This window comes from Camelus ferus, chromosome 20, assembly GCF_009834535.1.
Source record: "Camelus ferus isolate YT-003-E chromosome 20, BCGSAC_Cfer_1.0, whole genome shotgun sequence".
In the NCBI taxonomy this organism is placed as follows: Eukaryota; Metazoa; Chordata; class Mammalia; order Artiodactyla; family Camelidae; genus Camelus; species Camelus ferus.
In genome coordinates, this window is record NC_045715.1 from 7,195,698 (window position 1) to 7,216,770 (window position 21,073).

General features: G+C 37.1%; 1 protein-coding gene across 3 annotated transcripts in view; it reads right to left on the bottom strand.

Moving 5' to 3' along the window:
* MAK (male germ cell associated kinase) overlaps window positions 1-21,073 on the bottom strand; it is a 42,675-nt gene that overhangs the window by 17,627 nt on the left and 3,975 nt on the right. For all 3 annotated transcript variants that reach the window (XM_032462486.1, XM_006181088.2, XM_032462487.1), the window contains exons 2-9: window positions 19,313-19,642; window positions 14,482-14,536; window positions 13,701-13,822; window positions 10,469-10,548; window positions 7,634-7,766; window positions 3,216-3,387; window positions 1,796-1,963; window positions 1,084-1,395 (exon numbers count right to left, since the gene is read on the bottom strand). In XM_032462486.1, the coding sequence (XP_032318377.1) occupies window positions 1,084-1,395; window positions 1,796-1,963; window positions 3,216-3,387; window positions 7,634-7,766; window positions 10,469-10,548; window positions 13,701-13,822; window positions 14,482-14,536; window positions 19,313-19,413 (1,143 nt within the window). In that variant the 5' untranslated portion in view covers window positions 19,414-19,642. The remainder of the gene's footprint in view (window positions 1-1,083; window positions 1,396-1,795; window positions 1,964-3,215; window positions 3,388-7,633; window positions 7,767-10,468; window positions 10,549-13,700; window positions 13,823-14,481; window positions 14,537-19,312; window positions 19,643-21,073) is intronic.

Below are 21,073 nucleotides of genomic sequence, written 5' to 3' on the forward strand. Positions count from 1 at the left end.
TGGGCAAATGACTTGACTTTTCAAAGCCTTAGTTTCCTCCTCCTTAAATGGGGATGTACAGTATTTATCTTAGGGTTTTTTTTTTTTCTTTGGATTTGATGGTAAAATACATCAAAAGTTTTTAGGATAGGTATAGCACAGGGGACTATATTCAGTTTCTTGCAATTGCATATAATGGAAAAGAATCTGAAAAGAAAATGTATCTGTATCTGTATAAAATATGTATCTGAATCACCTTGCTGTACACCTGAAACTAACACTGTCCATCAACTATACTTTAGTAAAAAAATAAAAAAGTACTCCTGAGCCATGCTCTAAGACAGTGGTCAGAAAAATTAAATAAACTCTTTTAAACTGGAAAAAAAAACTTCTAGGATAGGGCCCAGCACACAAGCGTTACTAAAGGTTAGGCATTATTATTATTGCTGCTGTTGTTATCACTATTACTCTAGAGTTTGGAAGAGGAAATGAAGTATGACTTTTTAATAGGAAGGTGCCGGAGTGTGCTCCAGGAAGAAGGGGGAGACTCGGTTTACTGAAGCAGATGCTCTGTGCTGGGTGGAGGACAGACTGTAAAGATGCGACGTGATGAAGGGCCTTCAGTGCCTGCCTAAGAAACTAGAGCCATCCTGGGGGCGGAAGCACACTGGGTGTTTTTGAGCTTAAAGAGTGATGTGATTAAGGTTGTATTCGAGGAAGGTCGGGCTCTTCAGATAGGAGGCCTTTGCAGTTACGGTGGCATGGAGTGAGAAGGGCGGCAGGTTCACAGTGGTTGGAATGCTCAGGAAAGAAGACGTCTGCTGTTACCAAGGAATAAAAGGTCTGGACTCTGTGTCTGTCTGAGCAGAGGTCAAAGGAGAGTGTGGCCGGCGCTGCTGGTTGCCCATCAGTGGTCCCACTCCCCTCCTCCTTGCTAAGATTCTGTTCAGCCGTGTGCCCAGCTTAAACACCTCAAACGCCAGCCTCCCCTGCAGCTCTGTGGAGCCACGGGACATGATCTAGCCAACATTCTCAGGGATGCCTAGAAACGAAATCCTAGCTGAGCCAACCATCACATTGAGAATGTCGTGATGGGCTACTTACGGTTGGCATGTTCTTGACGATACTTGGAAATAGTGTTTGTGGCTGTTTCTGTTGACTCTGCTGCTTCGGTGCTTGCTGGACACTTGTGTTCTGTGGCGGCTGGATGGCCTGCAGTGGCTGGTGGCTGTTTTTTGGTTGGGGCTGCCCGACAGTCTGATCATTTATGTCTGGCAGAGGCTTGGCTTCTAGGTCAGCTACAGATGGTTTTGATTCTAGTGGTTGCACATGCTTACTTAAAGACTGTTTCGATTCCAGATGATGGGAGGAAGGGCCTAATACTTGACCAACTTGAAAATATGGGTGTTTCAGTGCCTACAAAAAATGGAAATAACCAGTGGAAAACAGGTTCACCTAACTTTAATGCACATAAACTGCTGTCTGGCATTGGGCTAGACACATATTATTAGCCCAATAAGTCAAGATAAGCTTCAGAGATTTAGAAAGCACCCAGTTTTCCCCTTATGTGATGACTTTAAAAAGATAACCAGGAAAAAATGATTTGAGAAATAAATTTCATTTAAAAAATTAAAAAGTACATTAGTAGAAAGAATGTAAAACTCACTTGTAATTTTAACATCCAGTCAAAGCAACTCTTGATAAACCTCTGGTTAAGAATAGACTTATCTTTAAAGGAAAATATCTCTGATACTGTAAAATGTCAAATTAAGAAACAAACAGAAAAACCCAACCATCCCAGGAAGATTTGTCTTACCTGGCTTGCTGTTGGCCGTTTCTTTGGATCCCAACTCAACATTTCAGTCATAAGCTGAATAGCTTCATTACTGGCATTGGGAATAAGAGTTTTTAAGTTTATAGGAACACACTGGGGAAAGCGGAAATTCATAGAGGATGCAAGCTGGTACCCTTCTGGCCAGTCACTCTGTTTAAGGAATAGAAAAGTGGAGAAAGAGGGGGGAGAAAGCAATAAGAAAACTGTGTTTAGCAATGACTTTAAAACATAGTGTAATATAAAAACGACTTGTGCACAAAAATCTTAATGTTGGCTCATAAATAAATGTGAGTGTGAAATCCCAGATCACACACACAGTTCAGTGCTGCAAGCAGCATGGAAAGAACAGTGAGCTAAGAATCAGGGGGAAAATGGAGAAAACACTTTTACAAATTGCAGAATATTAAACTCTTTTCTGTTTTTTGGATCTTGATGATTATCATGCTACCCAGGTGACTGAACAAATAAGGACAAACGATTTACAAAGAGACTGATTATTACCAAGAGCCTCATTGTATGTTATACATTGCGTCTCATGTTAAAAACTGCACATAGCTGGGAAATGACAGTCATGTTACAAGTTTTAATAGGTATGTTTACTTGTCTAATGTTATCTACAAGGCACATACTAGTTTAATTAAGGTGTAATTATATATGCTTAAACTTAGTAAATCAGTACATCTCAGAAAGTAAAGTCTAGCTGAGTGCAATAGTTAATTGAAAAGTACTCAGTTCAAGAAATTAGAGTTTGTGATATGCAGATAGTAACTACTATATATAAAATAGATGAGCAAGTTTATACTGTATAGCACATGGAACTGCTTTCAATATCTTATAGTAATCTATAATGAAAAAGAATATGAAAAGGAATGTATGTATGTATACGTATGACTGAAACATTATGCTGTGCACCAGAAATTGACACAACATTGTAAACTGACTATACTTCAATTTAAAGAAGAGAAAAATACATATATTGAAAAAATTAAATATCTGCAGCAGAGGTATATCTAAAAGGAAACAAGAAATGGTTAAGAGAAAATAAAGTCCAGGACACCTGGCATTAATGAGCTGATCCCAGTGGATATTGACAGAGCAAGTAGGAAAGAGTCTGAGAGAGGATGTCTCTGTAGTCATCAGCCCAAAGTTAAATATACAGAATTCTAAATATAGGGAATTTTCACTTCAGTTCCTAAAGAAGGGCAAGCACCTTTTTTCCTACAGTCTGGTGGAATTCTAGCTTCTTGCAGTCCTATCCCACCTCAGTTAAAAAAAATACAGGCTATAAGAAAATTAACTATTAATGCATAAGCCTTTTTGAAAATAAAAATACCAGTCAGCTGGCTGGCCAAAAGTTATAAATAATCAAAAGTTATAACAACTTAAGGACCAGAGTACTTACTTTTTTGGGAGTCCCTAAAACTTGGCAGATCTTAAAGATTTCATCAACCTCACTTGTCCCTGGGAAAAGTGGTCTTAACGTATATAGTTCAGCCATTATACTCCCAACAGCCCACACGTCAATTGGAGAGCTATAAACGGAAGATCTTAGTAAAACTTCAGGAGCGCGATACCTATGAAAATAGAACACAAAACAAAACAGACTATTTTGATTGTAGTTTCAGAGATGGAGTGGCAGTGGGATCTTACTCTGTTTGATCATGCATTTCAGTCAAGGACCAGGTACGAAGTGCTTTCTGTGTATCAGGCTTCTGCACAATGTGTTGGGTTGATGTTGGATACAGCACATTTTTTTCTAATCACAGTTAGCAGAGCTCGAGACAAATAAAAATAAAATGTCCAGGTGGCCTCAGACAGGAACTTAAATATAACGGTCTATAGCATATTAAGAAAAAGGGAGCAAGCAAGCTCTGAATGGAAGCAGATACATTCCGAATGGGAATAGCTGTGTAATTTTACAGAGCATTACATCCTGATATATTCATATGAAGGACAGAACACAAAAGATTAACAAAGATGACTCCTGAGTACTGGGCTTTTTTCCTAATTTTTGCTTATCAGTTTGAAAGTGCTGATTCCTCAACTGACTCAGTTCCCTTAATTGACAATATTTTTAATTGAGAAAAATACTCTGTAAGGCAAAGGTAGCTGGTGGAGGATGTTCTCAGTTACTCTTTTTCATGTTGAAATCTGAAATGTTTTTCAGTATTGTCCTCTGGCTTCCATTCAGAGTGTCTTTCTTTGACAGCTTAGAGGTAGGGTTCACATGATACACATCACATCCATTTAAGAGCATACAATTCAGTGGTGTTAAGTGTATTCACAGAGGTGTGCACCCATCATCACGGTCAACTTTACAATGTTTTCATTACCCCCCAAAGAAACCCCACACCTCTCTGCTCTCCCTGTGCCTCCAGCACGTCTAATCTACTCTCTGTACATTTGCCTGTTCTGTCACTTCGTATCATTGGAACCATATGCTGTCTGGTCCTTTGCGACAAGCTTCTTTCACTTAGCATGTTTTCAAGGTTCATCCATGTTGTAGCAGGTATCAGTACTTCATTCTTTTTATTACCATTGCATGGCTATACCACATTTTGCTTATCCATTCATCAGCTGCTGGACACTTGGGTTGTTTCCACATTTCGGCTATTGTAGATAGGTTGTTATGAATGTTCACGTAAAAGTTTCTGTGCAGACGTATGTTTTCATTTCTCTTGGGTATATACCTCGGTGTGCAGTTTGCTGGATCACACAGTAACTATATGTTTAACCACTGAGGAACTGCCAGTCAGTCTGTTTTGTGCCATTTCACACTGCCACCAACAGTGTGTGAGGGCTCCCATTCCTCTACGTCCTGGCCAACACTTGTTACTATGTTTTGACAAATATTTTTATGAGACAAAACTGTTTTTACTGTTTTGCCAAATTTAGATGCTGAAGGCAAGTGTTCTCAATTTCATTCACTGCAGCATAGACTTAAACTTACCCAGTTGAAAATAGAAGCTCCTTCAAAAGATTCTTCCCTGCTAGAGATTTTCCAATTCTAATTATACATTTAAAAAAAAAATAGTAGTACACTTTGAGTTTTTATCATTTAATGTGTTCACTTCCTCCTTTGCTCTTGCCAGCATAAATATCATTATCTTCCTATTTGCAGACTTCTTGCAGTTTGCTATAGACTTCAAAAGCTTGGGGGTTTTGGTACGCTATTTATCAGAAATTCTGATTGAAGATTTCCAAGTGATTTGAAACAAAATGCAACCAAAATATTAAGGGATTGTTTACAAAAAGAGCAAGATACCACTGTAAATCATTTAAGTCAATTTACAAAGTAATTTTTCAAAGGCTCAAGCAATTCTAAACTTCAAAGGACAGCACAGCACATACAGCCACACTGAAGTGTTTTTTGTAGTCAACATCAATGTCATCATAAAAACTTTGTAGTTCAGTTACCCGCTGTGTGCGTGTACGTGTAATCTGTAAATTGACAACTACAACTTGTTATTTTGATTGGTAGAATACAAATTCAGCTGCATATTTGGATGCAGTTACAAAACAGATACACATCTTAACCAATCCAAATACCTTTCTGCTTTCTAGCTTTCTTAATTTAGTTAGAATACTGTTTTTATGATGCCAGGCTTCACTAAAATTGGTATTTGTATTATCACTGCAAAAAGAATTTTATTTTCAATGCTGAAATTTTTACCTGAAATTAACTAGCATTCACAGTACTGTCAGACTTTTCACTTTTCAAAGAGCGAACTCCCGAAAGCTTCACTTTGATTCTATTAAGTGTGATGCAAAAAATCAAACTATTATTTGAAATAAGGTAACTGATTTTTCTCTTTGAAGCCAACTTAAAGACACTCATTTAAAACTATCATTGTTAAATTGTGAATTCTTCCTCCACGAAAGAAGCCTGTACAATACCTGAAACTAGCATAATATTAAACTAATGTCAGTTGTATCTCAACTAAAAAAAGGAAGCCTATCCATATACATTTGCAGGCAGTCACTTTACTTTTCATATCTGCATAAGAGAATTTGGTATAAAAAAAAGTGAAACAGAATGAATTAGAATATTCATTTCATCTAAGTGACCAGTGATAATGAATACCTCATAGAGTAATGTGAAAACTCATCTCTGTCGCTGCCTTTCCTCGTGGCCGTCTCTGGCACAGTCTTCTTGGAATAGCTGCTGACTTTTGAAATGGATGCTGGTGCTGCTTCAGCAGCTTTGTGTGTTCTGGTTTTCACCAGGTCAGTGACTTCCAGCCCCAGGGGCGATGGCAAATGCCAGTGAACATTTTATGTTAGCTCTTCAGCACCTTCTCTTGAGAAACAGATACTTAATTTTCCACTAAGCATGCACTTCTGTTTTTTGGAGGTCATTGTTGTTAAAAAAAAAGAGTTCATTGCAAGCCCCCCCTTTTTTTTTAATGCATTATCAAACGTATTGGTTTCCTTGGGCTGCTGTCACATAGTGCCACAAACTGTATGTTTAAGTCAGAAGCTTACTGTCTCACAGTACTGGAGGCTGGACATCTGAAAGCAGGGTGAAGGTAGGGCCAGCTCTCTCCGAAGGCTCTCCGGGAGGATCTGTTCCCTGACTTCTCTTAGCTTCTGGCGTTGTGGGCGATCCTTGGCTTGCAGGTAGGTGCACCACTGCAGCCTCTGTCCCCGTCATAACACAACATTCTCCCCAAGTGTCTTCTCATGTCTTCCCCCTGTGTATCCGCCTCTGAGTTTCTTCTCTTATAAGGACACTAGTCATCTGGGAGTGTGGCCCACCCTAGTGACCTCATCTTTACTTTTCTCCATAGTAATGTACCACCATATGATATTCAAATATTCTTGTTTTTATTGGAGTATAATATACACACAGAAAAATGCATAAGACCGAGGAGCACAGCTTGCTGAATTTTCACAAATAGAAGGTACCCATGGACCCAGCACCCAGGTCAAGAAACCGCATGTTACCAGCATCCCAGATGGCCCTCTCCTGCACCCTTCCAGCCACTGCTGCCCCCACCCCCACCACATAACTGCTGTCCTGACTTTCAACAGCACAGATCAGCTCTATTTTTGCACTTTATGTAATGGAATCACATAATATGTGTTCTTTTTCTGTTTAGCCCCTTGTTCTTTTTTTTTTCAGTTTTATTAGGTAAAATTGTTAGTTTGACTACACATATACAATAGATTGCATGTAAATACATATATACAATATGCTGCACATATTTTTTAAATTTACATATATATACTGTTCATTGTTTCTAGAATAGTTTAGAGCTTTAGCTTTTCAAACTTACATAGTTATCAAAGGATAGCCTCTTGTTCTTGACATTGTATCTGTGAGATTCATTCATACTGTTTACGCAGTTGTAGGTCTTTCATTCTCATTGCTGTAAAGCAGTCCACTGGGTGAATATATTGTGCCCTGGGTGATGGATATCTGGGTAGTTTGCAATCTGGGACTATTACATGTGTCTTTTTGTTGATAACTCACGATATTTTTAATTTATGTATTGGCTGTCATGGAAGCAGCACGAGGCAGAGATTTTTTCTGTTTCCTTCACTTCTTTGTTCCTAGTGCCAAAAATAGTATCCAGCAGATAATAGGTGTTCAGTAAATATTTGTTAAATGGATGGATGGATGAATGACATCTTTTTCCCTTCTTTTATTTCCTTTATCAGAATAGTCATGACCCAGTCTTTCTCTTTCCAAAGAATGCAAAATTCAGTTCTAAATTTTGTTTTAAATACTCAGTGTGGAACCTCCAGAAAGATATGTAACAACCCACTGTAGGAAAACTTCAGTCTGCCTCTGGACAACTGCATAAAGCTACTTACCATCTGGTAGATACATAGTCAGTATACGGTGGCTGTGACCTTAATTCTCTTGCAAGTCCAAAATCTGCAATTTTCACGAGTTCTGGGCCCATACAAAGCAAGTTTTCTGGTTTCATATCCCTATGAAAAAAACCTTGGTAATATAGAGAGGAAAAACAATAAATCATCATGTTTAGACATATTTGATTAATTAACAAAATACGACCGAGCCTTTCTGTTCTAACTAGGAATGTGAACTTAAAGAAAAAAATAAACCATATTCATTGTCTACAAAGTGATGGGAGGCAGGGCTTTCAAAATAATTTGTCAAGGAAATTCATACAGTATATATGGTCATTAAAAAAACTATCTACATGTGTATTTCTTTCTCTCTCTCTTTTTTTTTTTGATAATCATTTTGTTTTTATTTTGCCGGAATTACCAGCACAAACTTTTTTCTTCTTTTTTTGCTGGGGTTGGGGGGTACTCATTTGCAATTACAGCTGTGTATCCACATGTATTTCTATTTGTGGATCCAGTAAGCTCAGGCACTGAGTTAGACACTGCCACGTTATTATCCCCATTAATTTGAGCAACAGCCTTTAGGAGGTATTATGATCACGAGTGTCTGAGGCCTGTAGAGACACAGTTGAATGAAAGCCCGAGGAAGGCTGCGTACAGGCGGAGGTCAGAGCAGCCAGTCCTACCACTGCTCTGTCAACGCTGCAGTTTAACACGCGACTCCCTGAGAGTAATCACTTATTTTAGAAGTCCATTAAACCCAAGTGGAACGCCACACATTTGAATCAATTCCTTCATTTAAAATTGTTTTATTTAACAGCTCATTTCTCCCCTGGTAGCCACTTTATAGAAAAACCCAATAATGACAATGCTTGTTTACCAAGTAAACGTATAAAATAAATGGCTAGTTATGGAAGCTACAAGGCAGCCTGCTGAAAAGAAGGCAGAAAGCCCTCCTTGCAGACGTGAGGGGGTTGTCAAGCGCACGAGTTGTACACAGACAGCTTGTGTCCTAGTGACCTTGCTGGGCGGAGCATTGAGAGCGGGCCTGGTCATCAGCTGTAAGAGGTCATCGCGAGAGGGTTTTTCATGTCGCTCTGGGCCAGGAGGACTTCCTAAGCCTACACTTTTTTAATCCCTTCAAAGCCAGTGTGGGCTCTCTGTGGCATCTACAGCAGTTCTGGACTCCCTTTATGTTGTATTCCTTACTCCAAATAGCTCCTGTGATCCATTTCACTTACTTCCAAGAGATACACACTGCACTTTCATAATATGAAGACAGGAATGGAGAGCACATGTGATGGTAAAGTGACATTAATCCATGAAACCTTAGAGAATGAAACCACAGTTGAGGTTTTCCCTATCTTCACTAATATAAATATATTTTTAACTTGATCCTATTTTAACTAAAATATTAGTCCAATATTTTGACAGTTACTATTTTTAAAATACCTATTTTCTCACAGGATTACATCTGAGATGTTTATTAACTATGGCAAAAATAATTTAGCTTTTTTAAAAGTGTCTGTTGTTCTTGGAGTCTGGTTTCTAAATCACTATGTAGACAATTTTACAGCCGAGTCTAGATTACTCATACGTTATTTACTTTCAGCAACAATTTTTAAATCCCAAGCTAATTTCTTTCTTCAGTCCTAATGCTCTGAAGTTCCTGAAGTTATATCTGAGGAATCTAAACCACTTTTATTCCTAGCCTAAAAAATACCAATGAAACACAAAGGTCTTTCCAAAAATCAAAGAATTCACGAGGCTTTTGATTTTCCACATCACACTTGCTTCCATTAGCATAAATTAATGCAGGCAAATATCAAGTTACCATGCTGACCGGAGTTTAAAAATGGGTTGAGGGTCAGGAACCCATTTGGAACAATTAAAGTAGCATATATCCTTTATTTTCTGTGTAATTAATAAATGACTGACTTTTGCGAATGGACTGTAGTATATTATCATGGGTTTTAGCTTTTAAAGACCTTAATAGTTTATATAAGACAAAAAAAGCTGAGGATTCAGGAATGCTCTTACAATGGTCATATGGAATTCTACATAACATTTTTAGAAAGTAAATTATTTCCTGTAGCAGTTAAGAGAGAAGGGAGAAAAGAAAATATAAAACAGAGGAGGAAACATGAAAGGAGACTGATGATGGTGATTTTTGAATGCCTGTGCTCAGAATGCAGCAACAGAACGGCATAAACTTCTCTGATTTAATATCTAAACATCTAGTGATTCTAAACAGTCTTTAAAATTTTTCATAATAATCATACTAACTTTTCAGACAAGTTATTTTGGTTTGATGTGCAAAAAATTATAAATTAAGATTATATAAATAAGAAATTCATAAAAATAAGCACTTGATTTAATTTTCAAAGTACAGAAACGACTAAATGTAAATACTAAGGAAAACTAGGAAATACCACAGCATGTGTGCTTTCAACGATTTAGATGTTAGTAACTGGTAGATCCAAGCACGACAGACTGGAGCATTTCAGTCTTTTCCAAATGAGGGGTCTTATTTATTTATTTTTCATTTCCGTGTAAAATTAGGGGGAATGAGATTGCAGGGTGGGTTTATGATGACTGAGACTCAAGGCTGATGATCAGTCTTAAAAAAAATTCTGCTACAGAGGAATATAGTTATAGATTATTGAAATTCTATTTTATATAGAATTGTAGAAATTGTAAATTTTTAAAATAAAAATGTCAGTGAGTAGGCACATACTCCAAACTTGTAGTTATCCACTGTAATATTATTTAACAGTTTATATACAATCCCTATGCATGACCTTGACAATAAAGAGGCAGGGAACGGACACCTACCATGTTTATGGATAAATGCCAGCCCTTGCAATATTTGGTACATAATATTTCTGATGACTGACTCAGGGAACAACTTGTTTCTGTTAAGAAATGAACAAATAAATAGTCACATCACTCTGTTAACCAACTGACTAACCAACCAACACAAACAAGAAGGCAGGTGTTCCTCCTTCCTTGGAGCCCCATTGGCCTCATAATACTTGCTAAAGGCATGATTTATAGTTTATAAAAATATTAAAGGTTATAAATTTAAAATGTGAAAATTAGAATATTTTTAATACTTGGTAAAAACTCAAATCCAATACTAAATGTCCTGCACAAATATTCAGTAGCTAAATTCTAAAGTGTCCCAAAAGGAGCAAAGTAAATTGGAAAACTGATAGCCATCACATAAGCCAAGTGTATTTAAATCTGTATTCTGTAGGCTTTAAGAGTTTTAGAGGCATAACTGCTTTAGTTCTAGACTGCATATTGGTACTGTCCAATAGAAACTTAAGAGCCACAAATGAGAGCCACTTATGTATTTAAATTTTTTCCAGTAGCTGCATTAAGAAAAGCAAATAAAACAGGTGAAATTAATTTTCTTTAACATAATATATACCAAATACTGTTTCAACATGTAATTAATATAAAAAATTATTAATGAATTCACATTCCTTTTTTGTATCAAGTTTTCAAAATCTGGTATACAATTTATTTTACATTTACAGCACAGCTCAACCCAGACTAGCCACATTTTAAGAGCTCAACAGCCACATGTGACCAGTAGCTACTGTACTGGACAGTGCAGTTTTATATGGCAATTATAAAAAGCCTAAAGTAAGATCTTAATTACTGCCAAATAAAGGCTGAAAAATGTTAATCACTAGCATACCACAAATTAATGTGATCAACACCTTAATTCTTTGACCCTGAAATCATGCTGTGTTTTGAAAGTAATTGTTTCAAGCATTTAAACTTTATCATAATTTCAACATTTTCTAACGTCTTTATTTCAGCATGATTGACTGGATTACCTTACAGTGTTCTCAACATATGGAAAATGGCCTGTTTTTCAACATTATACTGTTAACTGTATTAGATACTTATATAATGTTCTAAAATGTCCCACCAAATAGGCTAGAAACAAACAATAGAGAAAGATAAACACTGATCTTTAAACAAATTTGAAAATAGTATTGATCATGATCAAAACATTTTAAAAACTCACTTTCATAAACTATAAAATAAATTTTAAAAGAGAAAAATATTTTTATCCTTGCCAACAATTTAAATTTGTAAAAAGAATGCTATATACTGAAGGTACAGTTACAGTATCAGTGAAGGTTTTGTATATTGGTCTTCAGTTGAAATGGAAAAGAAGTTTACTTGAATAAAAAATATTTGTAAATTAATCTTGATCCTTAAAAACTCGAAATACTGAAAAAGTATTTCAGTAAGTTAAGCTGCCAAAAACAAAGTGTAAAAACACCACTTAACCTCAGAATGCCCTTTATCACGTACAGTTGTTAATGGTTTAATTTATACTTTTGACATTGAATAATATTCTAAACAATGTCACTTTTATTTCCATTTAATTTAGATATCCAGAATTGAATCATGAAATTCCAAAGTTGATTCTTTTTAGTGTTCATTTGCAATTGCATTAAGTGCGACTGCACTTCCACCAACAGGTTTATGTATATTTTTAAAATCAGATGAATTTCTTTTTCTTCGACAACTATATTTCAACATTATCATGCCTATTTTTATCATTTTGTATATTTTACAGAGCCATAAGTTATCAGAAGCCAAAAAGATTACCCATAATCACACCACCTGGTAAAGGTTTTGATTTTTCAGTATTCTAATCCAGTCCTAATCCATTTGTGTGTATAACTTTTATAGTAGGTATCAATGTTACATAAATATAATTTTGGTTTCTGTTTTTTGTCCACTTGTAAGGATTTTCATAATCTTCATAATGAGCACTTTTAATGGCTACAAAATAATTACATCAGCATTATACACTATGATTCCCAACCTACTTTTTTTTTTTAATTGAAGTATAGTCAGTTTACAATGTTGTGTCAGTTTCTGGTGTACAGCATAATAGTTCAGTCATGCGTATACATAACATACATTCATTTTCATATTCTGATAGTTATTTCTTTTAAATAGTTCAAAGAGATAAGTGAAGCTTGGTACAGTCATTTAATAGAACATGCTAGCTCTGGTAACTATGAAGATTATGTACCAGCATTTAAAAAAAGCCTGTAATGAACAAATTAAATTAAAAAATATATCACCACTAAAATTACAATGACATAAAAAGCATGCATGCCGTTATACACAGGAGCTAGAAGGAACTTTGGAAAAATAAACAGTGATTTGAGAGGTAGAAATTTTCTTCACTTTTAGTTTAACTGCTATTATTGTCTTAATGATAACAGCCTCCTGGAACATAACAGGCATTCAATAAGTATTTTTTGAAAGAAGGAAAAATATGATTAAAATTTACTCACCATCCTTAGAAACTGAGTGAGTGTGTGTGTGTGTGTGTGTGTGTTGTGTGTATGAAAGAAATACAGAGAGAAATCAACATCATTCTATTGGGATATTCATTTCTAAAGTATTCTGGATCTTTTGCTGAACAACTCTGGCTTTAAAAGCAGGTAAAATGGACACTAATTCCCCAGATGTGACCAGCAGCTACCACCAAAATATTATCCTCTCCAAGCTCATGGCAGATGACTGAAGCTCTCCTTCGTTAGAGATTCTGTTCACATGTTTAAAAATTAAAATGAGAATTTCCCTGGGATTGGCTAACACATTTTTATCATTCACTTAAGCATTCTAATGAACGAGTTTATTAGGTCCTTTCTTGGAAACTCCTTCTCTTGCCCCCATTCTCTTTAACCTTTCACAAGATGCTTGGGAGAGCAAGGAAGAGAATTTCCTCAATTTTGCCCAGGGTCAGCTTTATTACTGAGTATTAAACTGCAGATAGACTTTCGTTTCAAAAAGTATAGATAGTGTGTTTATATGAAATATTTATCTTGACTTTTAAGAGATTACAACAGAAAAATGATGGTTCTTCAATGTTAGATATTATCCTTTGATAAAGATAATTTAAAGCTACCTCTTGGAGTGATAAATCTGTATAATGTAAAGTGTGACATATAGACAGGACCAAGGGATTTATGGAGGAGATAATAAGGAAAAAATCAGTTTTCATAAAATAAAGACATACCTGTCTTTCATTAATTGATAGAGGTTTTCTTTCATATATTCAAATATAAAATAAAGGTGGTCGTTTTCTCTGATAACTTCTTTCAGTTTAATCACATTGGCATGATTAAGCTTCTTCAGAGACTGCAGTGGGCCAAATAAGCAGTAAAATTCTTAAAAGTTACAGAAGTTGGCAAAAGCTCATGAATGCTAGGTGTGACAAATACCTTAAGTAATTTTCCATTTCCTCTAAATGTATTAATGAATTGTTTTAATACCTCTAATATCTTACATGTCTAAAAACATCTTAGACCATCTATTTAAAGCATGCAGTAATTGTTTTAAGTAATGAATGTACGTGCAAAATTAAACTGGGTCAGCAGTAGCTACCAAACATTCAATCTGTCACTTTTTTTTTTCTTGGTCATTAAATAGGTTTAACTTTTTTCTGACTTAACCATGTGAAATTCCGTGCAAAGTCACCAAAAATGTACCCAAGTTATACAGCATAAAATATAATGAAGTTGTACACAGTAATTATTTCCTTTGATAGTATAAATTTAAATGCTTTTTTAAAAGTGAGAGTATATTTTCAAATATGAGGATATAGTTATTTTCTGTTCTCCACTGACATGAGAAATGAGAAGTTACTTTAGGAAGATAGAGGGGAAAAAAAAGAAATATAATTATCTTTGGACTGCTTCCCACAGAGAACAGAACAGTCTCCTTGGCCACGGTCCTCAGAGACGAGAGGTGTGAGGTGGACCTAAAGCCCTCTCAGGTTCTCATCTCTAGGGTTTTACCTTAACTTCTCTCAAGTTCATGCACTCATCCCAAGAATAGAACTTTCTCTTCATTCTGAAATTTAAAACAAGAAAAGTTTAGTGTCTTGAGGACTAAGGATTTGAAGACACACATTACACCACTGGGCTTTCTTACTCTGTTGTTCGTTCACCTTGGGCCAGCGATCCCTCCCTTCCTGCCTCCTGAAAAGGAGGTCACCTCGCTTCTGCACATTTCACGGCCGTTGGTGCAGGTTCATGGCTGTCACACCTTGGACAAATTACCTAACGGCCCCTCTGTGCCGCACATTCCTAAGCTATAGAGTAGCTACTATTTACTGCACCAGGAAAGTTTAATGTCAACTGCTCATTTCAGCAGTCTGATACATACTTCATGTTCTTATTTTCATCTGTGTCTGCGGTCGGCTGCAGTAAGATGTAAGGGGCATCACTGCAGTTACTTCTAAAACACCCTTCGTGAATCAGAATTTCACTTATCCTCACTCAGTGCTGGAAATTTATGAAGGAGCCTGAAGAAATTGAGGGCCTACTGACTTATCAAAAGATACTTTTCAGTACTATAGATTTATAAATGTTTTGCTAAAATGATAAAGGTAAATCTAGCACAGCGGTCAATTTTTAAATGAACGTTCAATAAAATAGAAGTCAAATACAATGTAAAAGTATTTTAATAAACATCCAGAACTGTGCACCTAATCTCTGTGATTCTTAGTAACTATAGAATTTTTAATCTAATTTTTTAGAGGCTAGATAATCAAGTTCTTTTCCAAAATTTTAGTACAAATGGAAACTTTTATTCTTCTTGAAAATCTCTACTAGCTGCATCCACATAGACTAATATGCTGCTTTCTTTTCACAACCGCTACTACTCACCAATACTACCCTAAGGTGATGCGCGTATCTACAGGCAACAAATACAGACATTTCCTTACAAAACATGATCCCAGTGTCTTAGACCAATTTAAAGAAATTAATTTAATTGGAAGAAATTAAACCAGTTTGTTAAAATTCTTTGGAGATTCCCTGCCACCTTCTCTTTCATTTATTCATTCATCCAGCGCCTACTCTGTGCCAGGGCAATGAAATCAGAGACGGTGACCATGGCACTTCCCATCTGACAGGAAACAGACCTTAGAAGGTTAACACAAAACAGTACAAGTTAACTATAAGGACCAGGAGATAAGGGCGTCTTTTAAACCACTGAATGGCCAGGCCTCAGGCCTTTGTGATGAGGCAGTATTTCTGCAATTGAGAATGGAGAATAAGGGGTCTAACATCTGTGATTTTCAGGTAAAGTTTATTCCTTTGCATCAGGCTTGAGAGAAATAGCCTTCTGCGTGATTCTCGTAGGCGACATGAGGTCAAAAATTATCCTAAGATTCTGTCTTGTCTAGAACCTTAAGGAGTAATGGCCGTAGTGACCATTCATATTGATAATCTTGTTGGTAGCTTGGCTTCACAGTTCCTTAACTCCAAAAAGGTGTTGCCCTCTATCCTACTGTAGTCCCCCATAATTACCATGATACTTGGGGAATGGTTCTACTCTCTAAGACTTTAGACTCTCACCACATTCTCCTTTCCTTCCACCATCGTTACTACTGCATTTGCTGTTTACATACACTTGTTCAGCTCTTGGCTTTGCCTCCTCATCCAAGAGCCTCATGTCCCTTCTCTGCCCCGTTAATAATCAACACTCTAGCCATCTCCTCTTCTTCGAGCTCCTCAGCCCCAGTCCAGCCTTCACATGCTCTCTCCTGCCTCCAGGCCTTCATACATATTTAACCTACAGCCTGGAACATTCTTCCCCCTCCTCTTTTTCTTGATAATTTTTTTCTCATTCTTAGGGTCTCATTTTCTATGAGAAGCCTTCCATACTTCTCCAGCATCCTCCATCACAGGACTTAATCATATTTTGTGCTGTAACTTTTCTAATTTGTTGGTCTCTTATAACTCATCTATCTCATCCCCATTTTGTCCTGAGCAACCAAGTGGAGTGGCTTAACAATTATGTGTTGAGTGAATTTTTAAACTTCAGGCCTTCCACACTGCCCCTCCTCTCCTCATTCATTTCTGCTCTGTCCTTACACTCAAGGCAGGAACGCCGTCTGGCACACAGTGAATACTGAATGTGGCAGACACTATGAGTTGACTGTCCAAGGGCCACTCTTCTCTTCTTCACCAACATAGCTCGGTTTGAACACAGAGATACAGAATGCCAAGCTAAGAACTCAGTTTCGCAGCTTCCCTATAGCTAGGTGTGCCACGTGACACACTCCTGGCCAGTGAGAAGTAACCAGCAGTCCTCTGGATAGGGGCGTAGGAAAGCAAAAGCTTTCCTAATTAAAAGAGAGTCCAGTAACTGACTGCTTCAGCGGTCCCTCCTTTCTTCTTGCCTGGAGCTCATCCTCAAGGCCTGGAGCCGCTGCAGGTATTTTTTAAAGACAGAAGAACCGAAGTCCACGATAACAGCAGTAAGACAGGCACGAGCCCCGGCCTGCCTGCCTCAAAACTTTTTATTATGTCAGACAGTAAATCCCCATTTAATTTATTTTTTGTTAGCTTTTTAGTTTCATACACCAAAAGCATTCCTAAGTTATACACGTATGCCCTCTTCTCAGCCCTCAATCTGTTTGACTTCTTACAGTATTTGACCTCTCTCTTCTCTCAGGGTTTTACCTAGCTCTGTGCAGGTGAGGCCCAGTTCCCCATTTTATGAAATTGAAGACTAAAACAAATGCGTGATCTTGCCACCCGGAAGGAATAATGAACATTTTGTTATATAAAACAAAACAATGATAATAACCTTAAATGAGACCATGAGACACAACTCTTATTCTCATCTTCTTACCCCTCCCCAGAAGCCACATAAAATTCATGAATTTTATGTAAATCTTTCCAGTCTTTTAAAGATATTTTTACGTATAAATTTATGTGTAGTGAAGTATTTATTTGTGTGAATTTATGTAATCATTTAACCTATAAATAAGGATGATTTCATCTCATTTTGGCAAATACTTGTACCTCATTTATTATTTTTTTTTTCTCTCATTGCATTAGATAGGGTTTCCAGTGCAGTCTTGATCAATAGGGGATTTGGCAGGCATTCTGGTCTTAAAACCAGTCTTATGGGAAGTACTATAATAGTTCACTTTATCAGGTCAGGGTAATTTCTTTTTATTCCTACTTTTCGTTTCAGTTCTTGTACATTGAACATTTACCTATTTGATAATAATGGCAATTAGACAATATTTTGTAAAAGTATTTCCTTATATACATAATGTTCTCTATCCTGATGTAAAGTTTTTAACATTTGATAAACATTTGTTAAAGCATTTAAAGTTTAGAGTGTCATCATTTGGTTGAGTGTGGTAACCAGTTTCCAGGACTTGTTCTGCTGGAAGCCAACTGCCGTGTCATGACAGTCAAGCAACCATCTGTAGAGGCCCATGTGAAAAGAAGTTGAGGCCTCTTTTTGTTCTTATAAAAGGAGGAAATTTAGGCACAGAAATATGCATTGAGGGAAGTTGATACAGGAGAGGTATAGAGGAAAAAATGGCCATCTACAGATAATCCAAGGAGAAAGGCCTAGAATAGATCCTCTCCTCACAGCCCTCAGAAAGAACCAACCTTCCTGACACCTTGATTTTAGACTTATAGCCTCCAGAATTATGTCAGTAAATCTCTGTGGTTTAAGCCGCCCACTCTGGCTTAAACTTTGTTACAGAACCTAGTATTTGCCAAAGTGTGTTCCCCCCAAATGAATATGTTGACGTCATAACCTCCTAGTACCTCAGAGTGTGACTGTATTTGGAGATAGACTTTAAAGAGGTAATTAAGGTTAAATGAAGTCTTTAGGGCAGGTCCTAATCCGATAGGACTAATGTCCTTGTAAGAAGAGGAGATCAGGACACAGACAGACACAGAGGGAAGATCATGTGAAGACACTGAGAGAATACAGCTGTCTACAAGCCAAGGAGAGAGGTCTTACTTGAAACCAACCCTGACGCAGACTTCTAGCCTCCAGAAGACAGGGATGGATGTGGACGAGGGGTGGGCATGGGACAGGGGGTGGAAAGGGGTCGGGTGGGGGATGGGCAGTCTGTGGCCTTCTGGTGTAGCAGCCCTAGCAAGCAGATACAGTGAACCACCTTAGAAGAGGATGCTCCAGCCACGGTCCAGCCTGCTGATGACTGCAACCTTGGCTGGCATCTGATTGCCACTCAGGAGAGACCTGGACCCAGAACCACAGCTAAGCTACTCTTAAATTTCCTGACCCATAGAAACAGAATTAATAAATGTTTATTCTTGTTTTAAGTCACTAATCTTTGGAGTAATTTTTTTCCATATGATAGATATCAAATACAGTAGATAAAAGAAATAATTAAGTTAATAATAATTAATTCTATTTCATTGGTAAGCTCAGGAAAATACCATATGCCATTCAGAACTCAATTTGGTATTATGAATACCATCTGATTTCAAGGCCTGTTGTTTAAAAAAAAAAAGTACTCTTTACTCAACTTTCAAGTCTGAAAAAATTCCATCCATTACCTTCAGTTTCAGTTCAAATGTATTCTGTGTAAAAAGCAGAGCCCTTCTATTTTTTTATTTGTCAAGCTAGCTGGACAAACTAGAAAATTAAAATAATACCCACAGGGGTCAGCAGAGCTCCTTCTTAGCCACGGTTTCTCCAGAATGGCCTTCCACATCATTAGCCTAACAAGCTCGGGGTCTAAACCAGACTTCTCTCTGTGCATATATATGTTCTCAAGCAAGCGAGGAAAAGAAAGATGGGTTTCAAAGGGCGACTTTGCAGGGCTGCCCACGGTACCTTTTGATGGCCACCAGCTCCCCGGATTCGTTACTCTTGCCCATCAGCACACTCCCATAGGTGCCATCCCCCAGCTGCCTCATGGTCGTGTACCGGTTCATCTCGGAAAAATGACGCAGCAGAAGTTGATGACTGAAAGGACTTTTTTGCTGAATATAAATACAAAGGCGTCTTTATTTGTATTCCGTTTTGCCCTTGGACTATTGTTGCTACACTGGTGACACGTTTATCATCATTGAACACAGGCTCTTCCCCAAGACTATGTAGGTTCATAAGATACAGCAATAAGCAATCTGGCAAGGAAACAATATTTCCATCCTTATGAACACCCTGTAAAAAAGCGAAACAAGAAGAAGAGGAATTTTCATTCAAAAATCTCTTCAAAAAATTTCCTGGTAACCTACAGCACAGGGAAAATTATAACCAATATAAATACCAAGATGTTACGCTTGTGTCAGTAAATCAACTGCTTGTGGAATGATGTTCACATAGAGAAGACTGATGGTACTCCCTGGTGAATGCTCCATTTACACCCACCATGCTACTCATCCCATGAATGTTCAATAAATACTGGCTCAGTGATTGGTATGATCCCTTTTTTTACTGAACATAATCTACATTTGTCCAAATCAGACTTTGGAAAATCAGACTCTCTACTATACCCATTCATGAATCAATTTTGGTATCGTATTTAATTTGGACCACAATCTCTCATGTAAAATTCCTAGGCCAGATGTGTTGGAATCCAGGGATTTGAATATTTTAGAAAAGTAACACGGTTCGTAACACCTCCCAAGCAGCATCTTAATATACCTGCAGAAAAATGTATGAAAAGGACACGAAGTTAAAATAAATGAAGACTCTACATGGCCTCATGTCATTTCAGGTCATGCTTTGTTGCAAATGAGTTTGCACGAATTAATTTTTAAAAATTCATCTTTTAGTGCTTTCCCACAGAAAGGGGATTGTGGATCTGTATATACTAGGAGGGTTAGGTTTCTATAGTTCTGATTTTATTACTACAATTAAAAAAAACACAAAGCACTAGCCCTACAGCAGCGTTCAATAGTTTCCTCCCATGGTTCTGTCTTACGTCTGCATTCCAGGAACTATTTCTCTTTCATACCTGGTCCTCATTCTTACGTTGCTTTAAAAAATATCTCTATCGTTCTGTTACAAGGCTTTATGCTTAGTTGCAGTTGGTAACATGTCTGACACTATTAAAATAGTTTGTTTTAAAATGCCTTCTATAATTGGTGCTTCATTTAAAGATTATTTTTTCTTTCACTGTAGTATGATTTCCATAAAATAAAATCACAGAAACTGCTTCTCTGTTACATTCAGAAATTTAGGACTGACAAGAAATATGCTGTAGTTGTCACTGAAGGCTTCCAAAAACAGGCTTTCTGGAGAAACGGGTGCTGAGAAATGCAGGAAGCTTTGTTCTTTCCCATGTACAGGAACATATTTGTCCACAGGAAACTTTGGAAGAAGCTGTGAGCTTTCAAATAACAAAGAGTGTGTATTATCATTTACTTTACTTCGTATAGAGAGTAACCCCTTCAAGGCCCATGAGAAGTAATTAGGCTATGCTAACTCCATGGCCAGGATCTTGAAAAAGAAATCATGACAGCATATTCCATCTCTGCGTAGGGGTTCCTTCACATTTCTCAGCATAAATCTGAGCAAAGGATCTTAACAAATGCCAGCAAATGGTTCCCCATTGGCCTGAAAATTAAGATTTTTGATAAATGGTCTTTA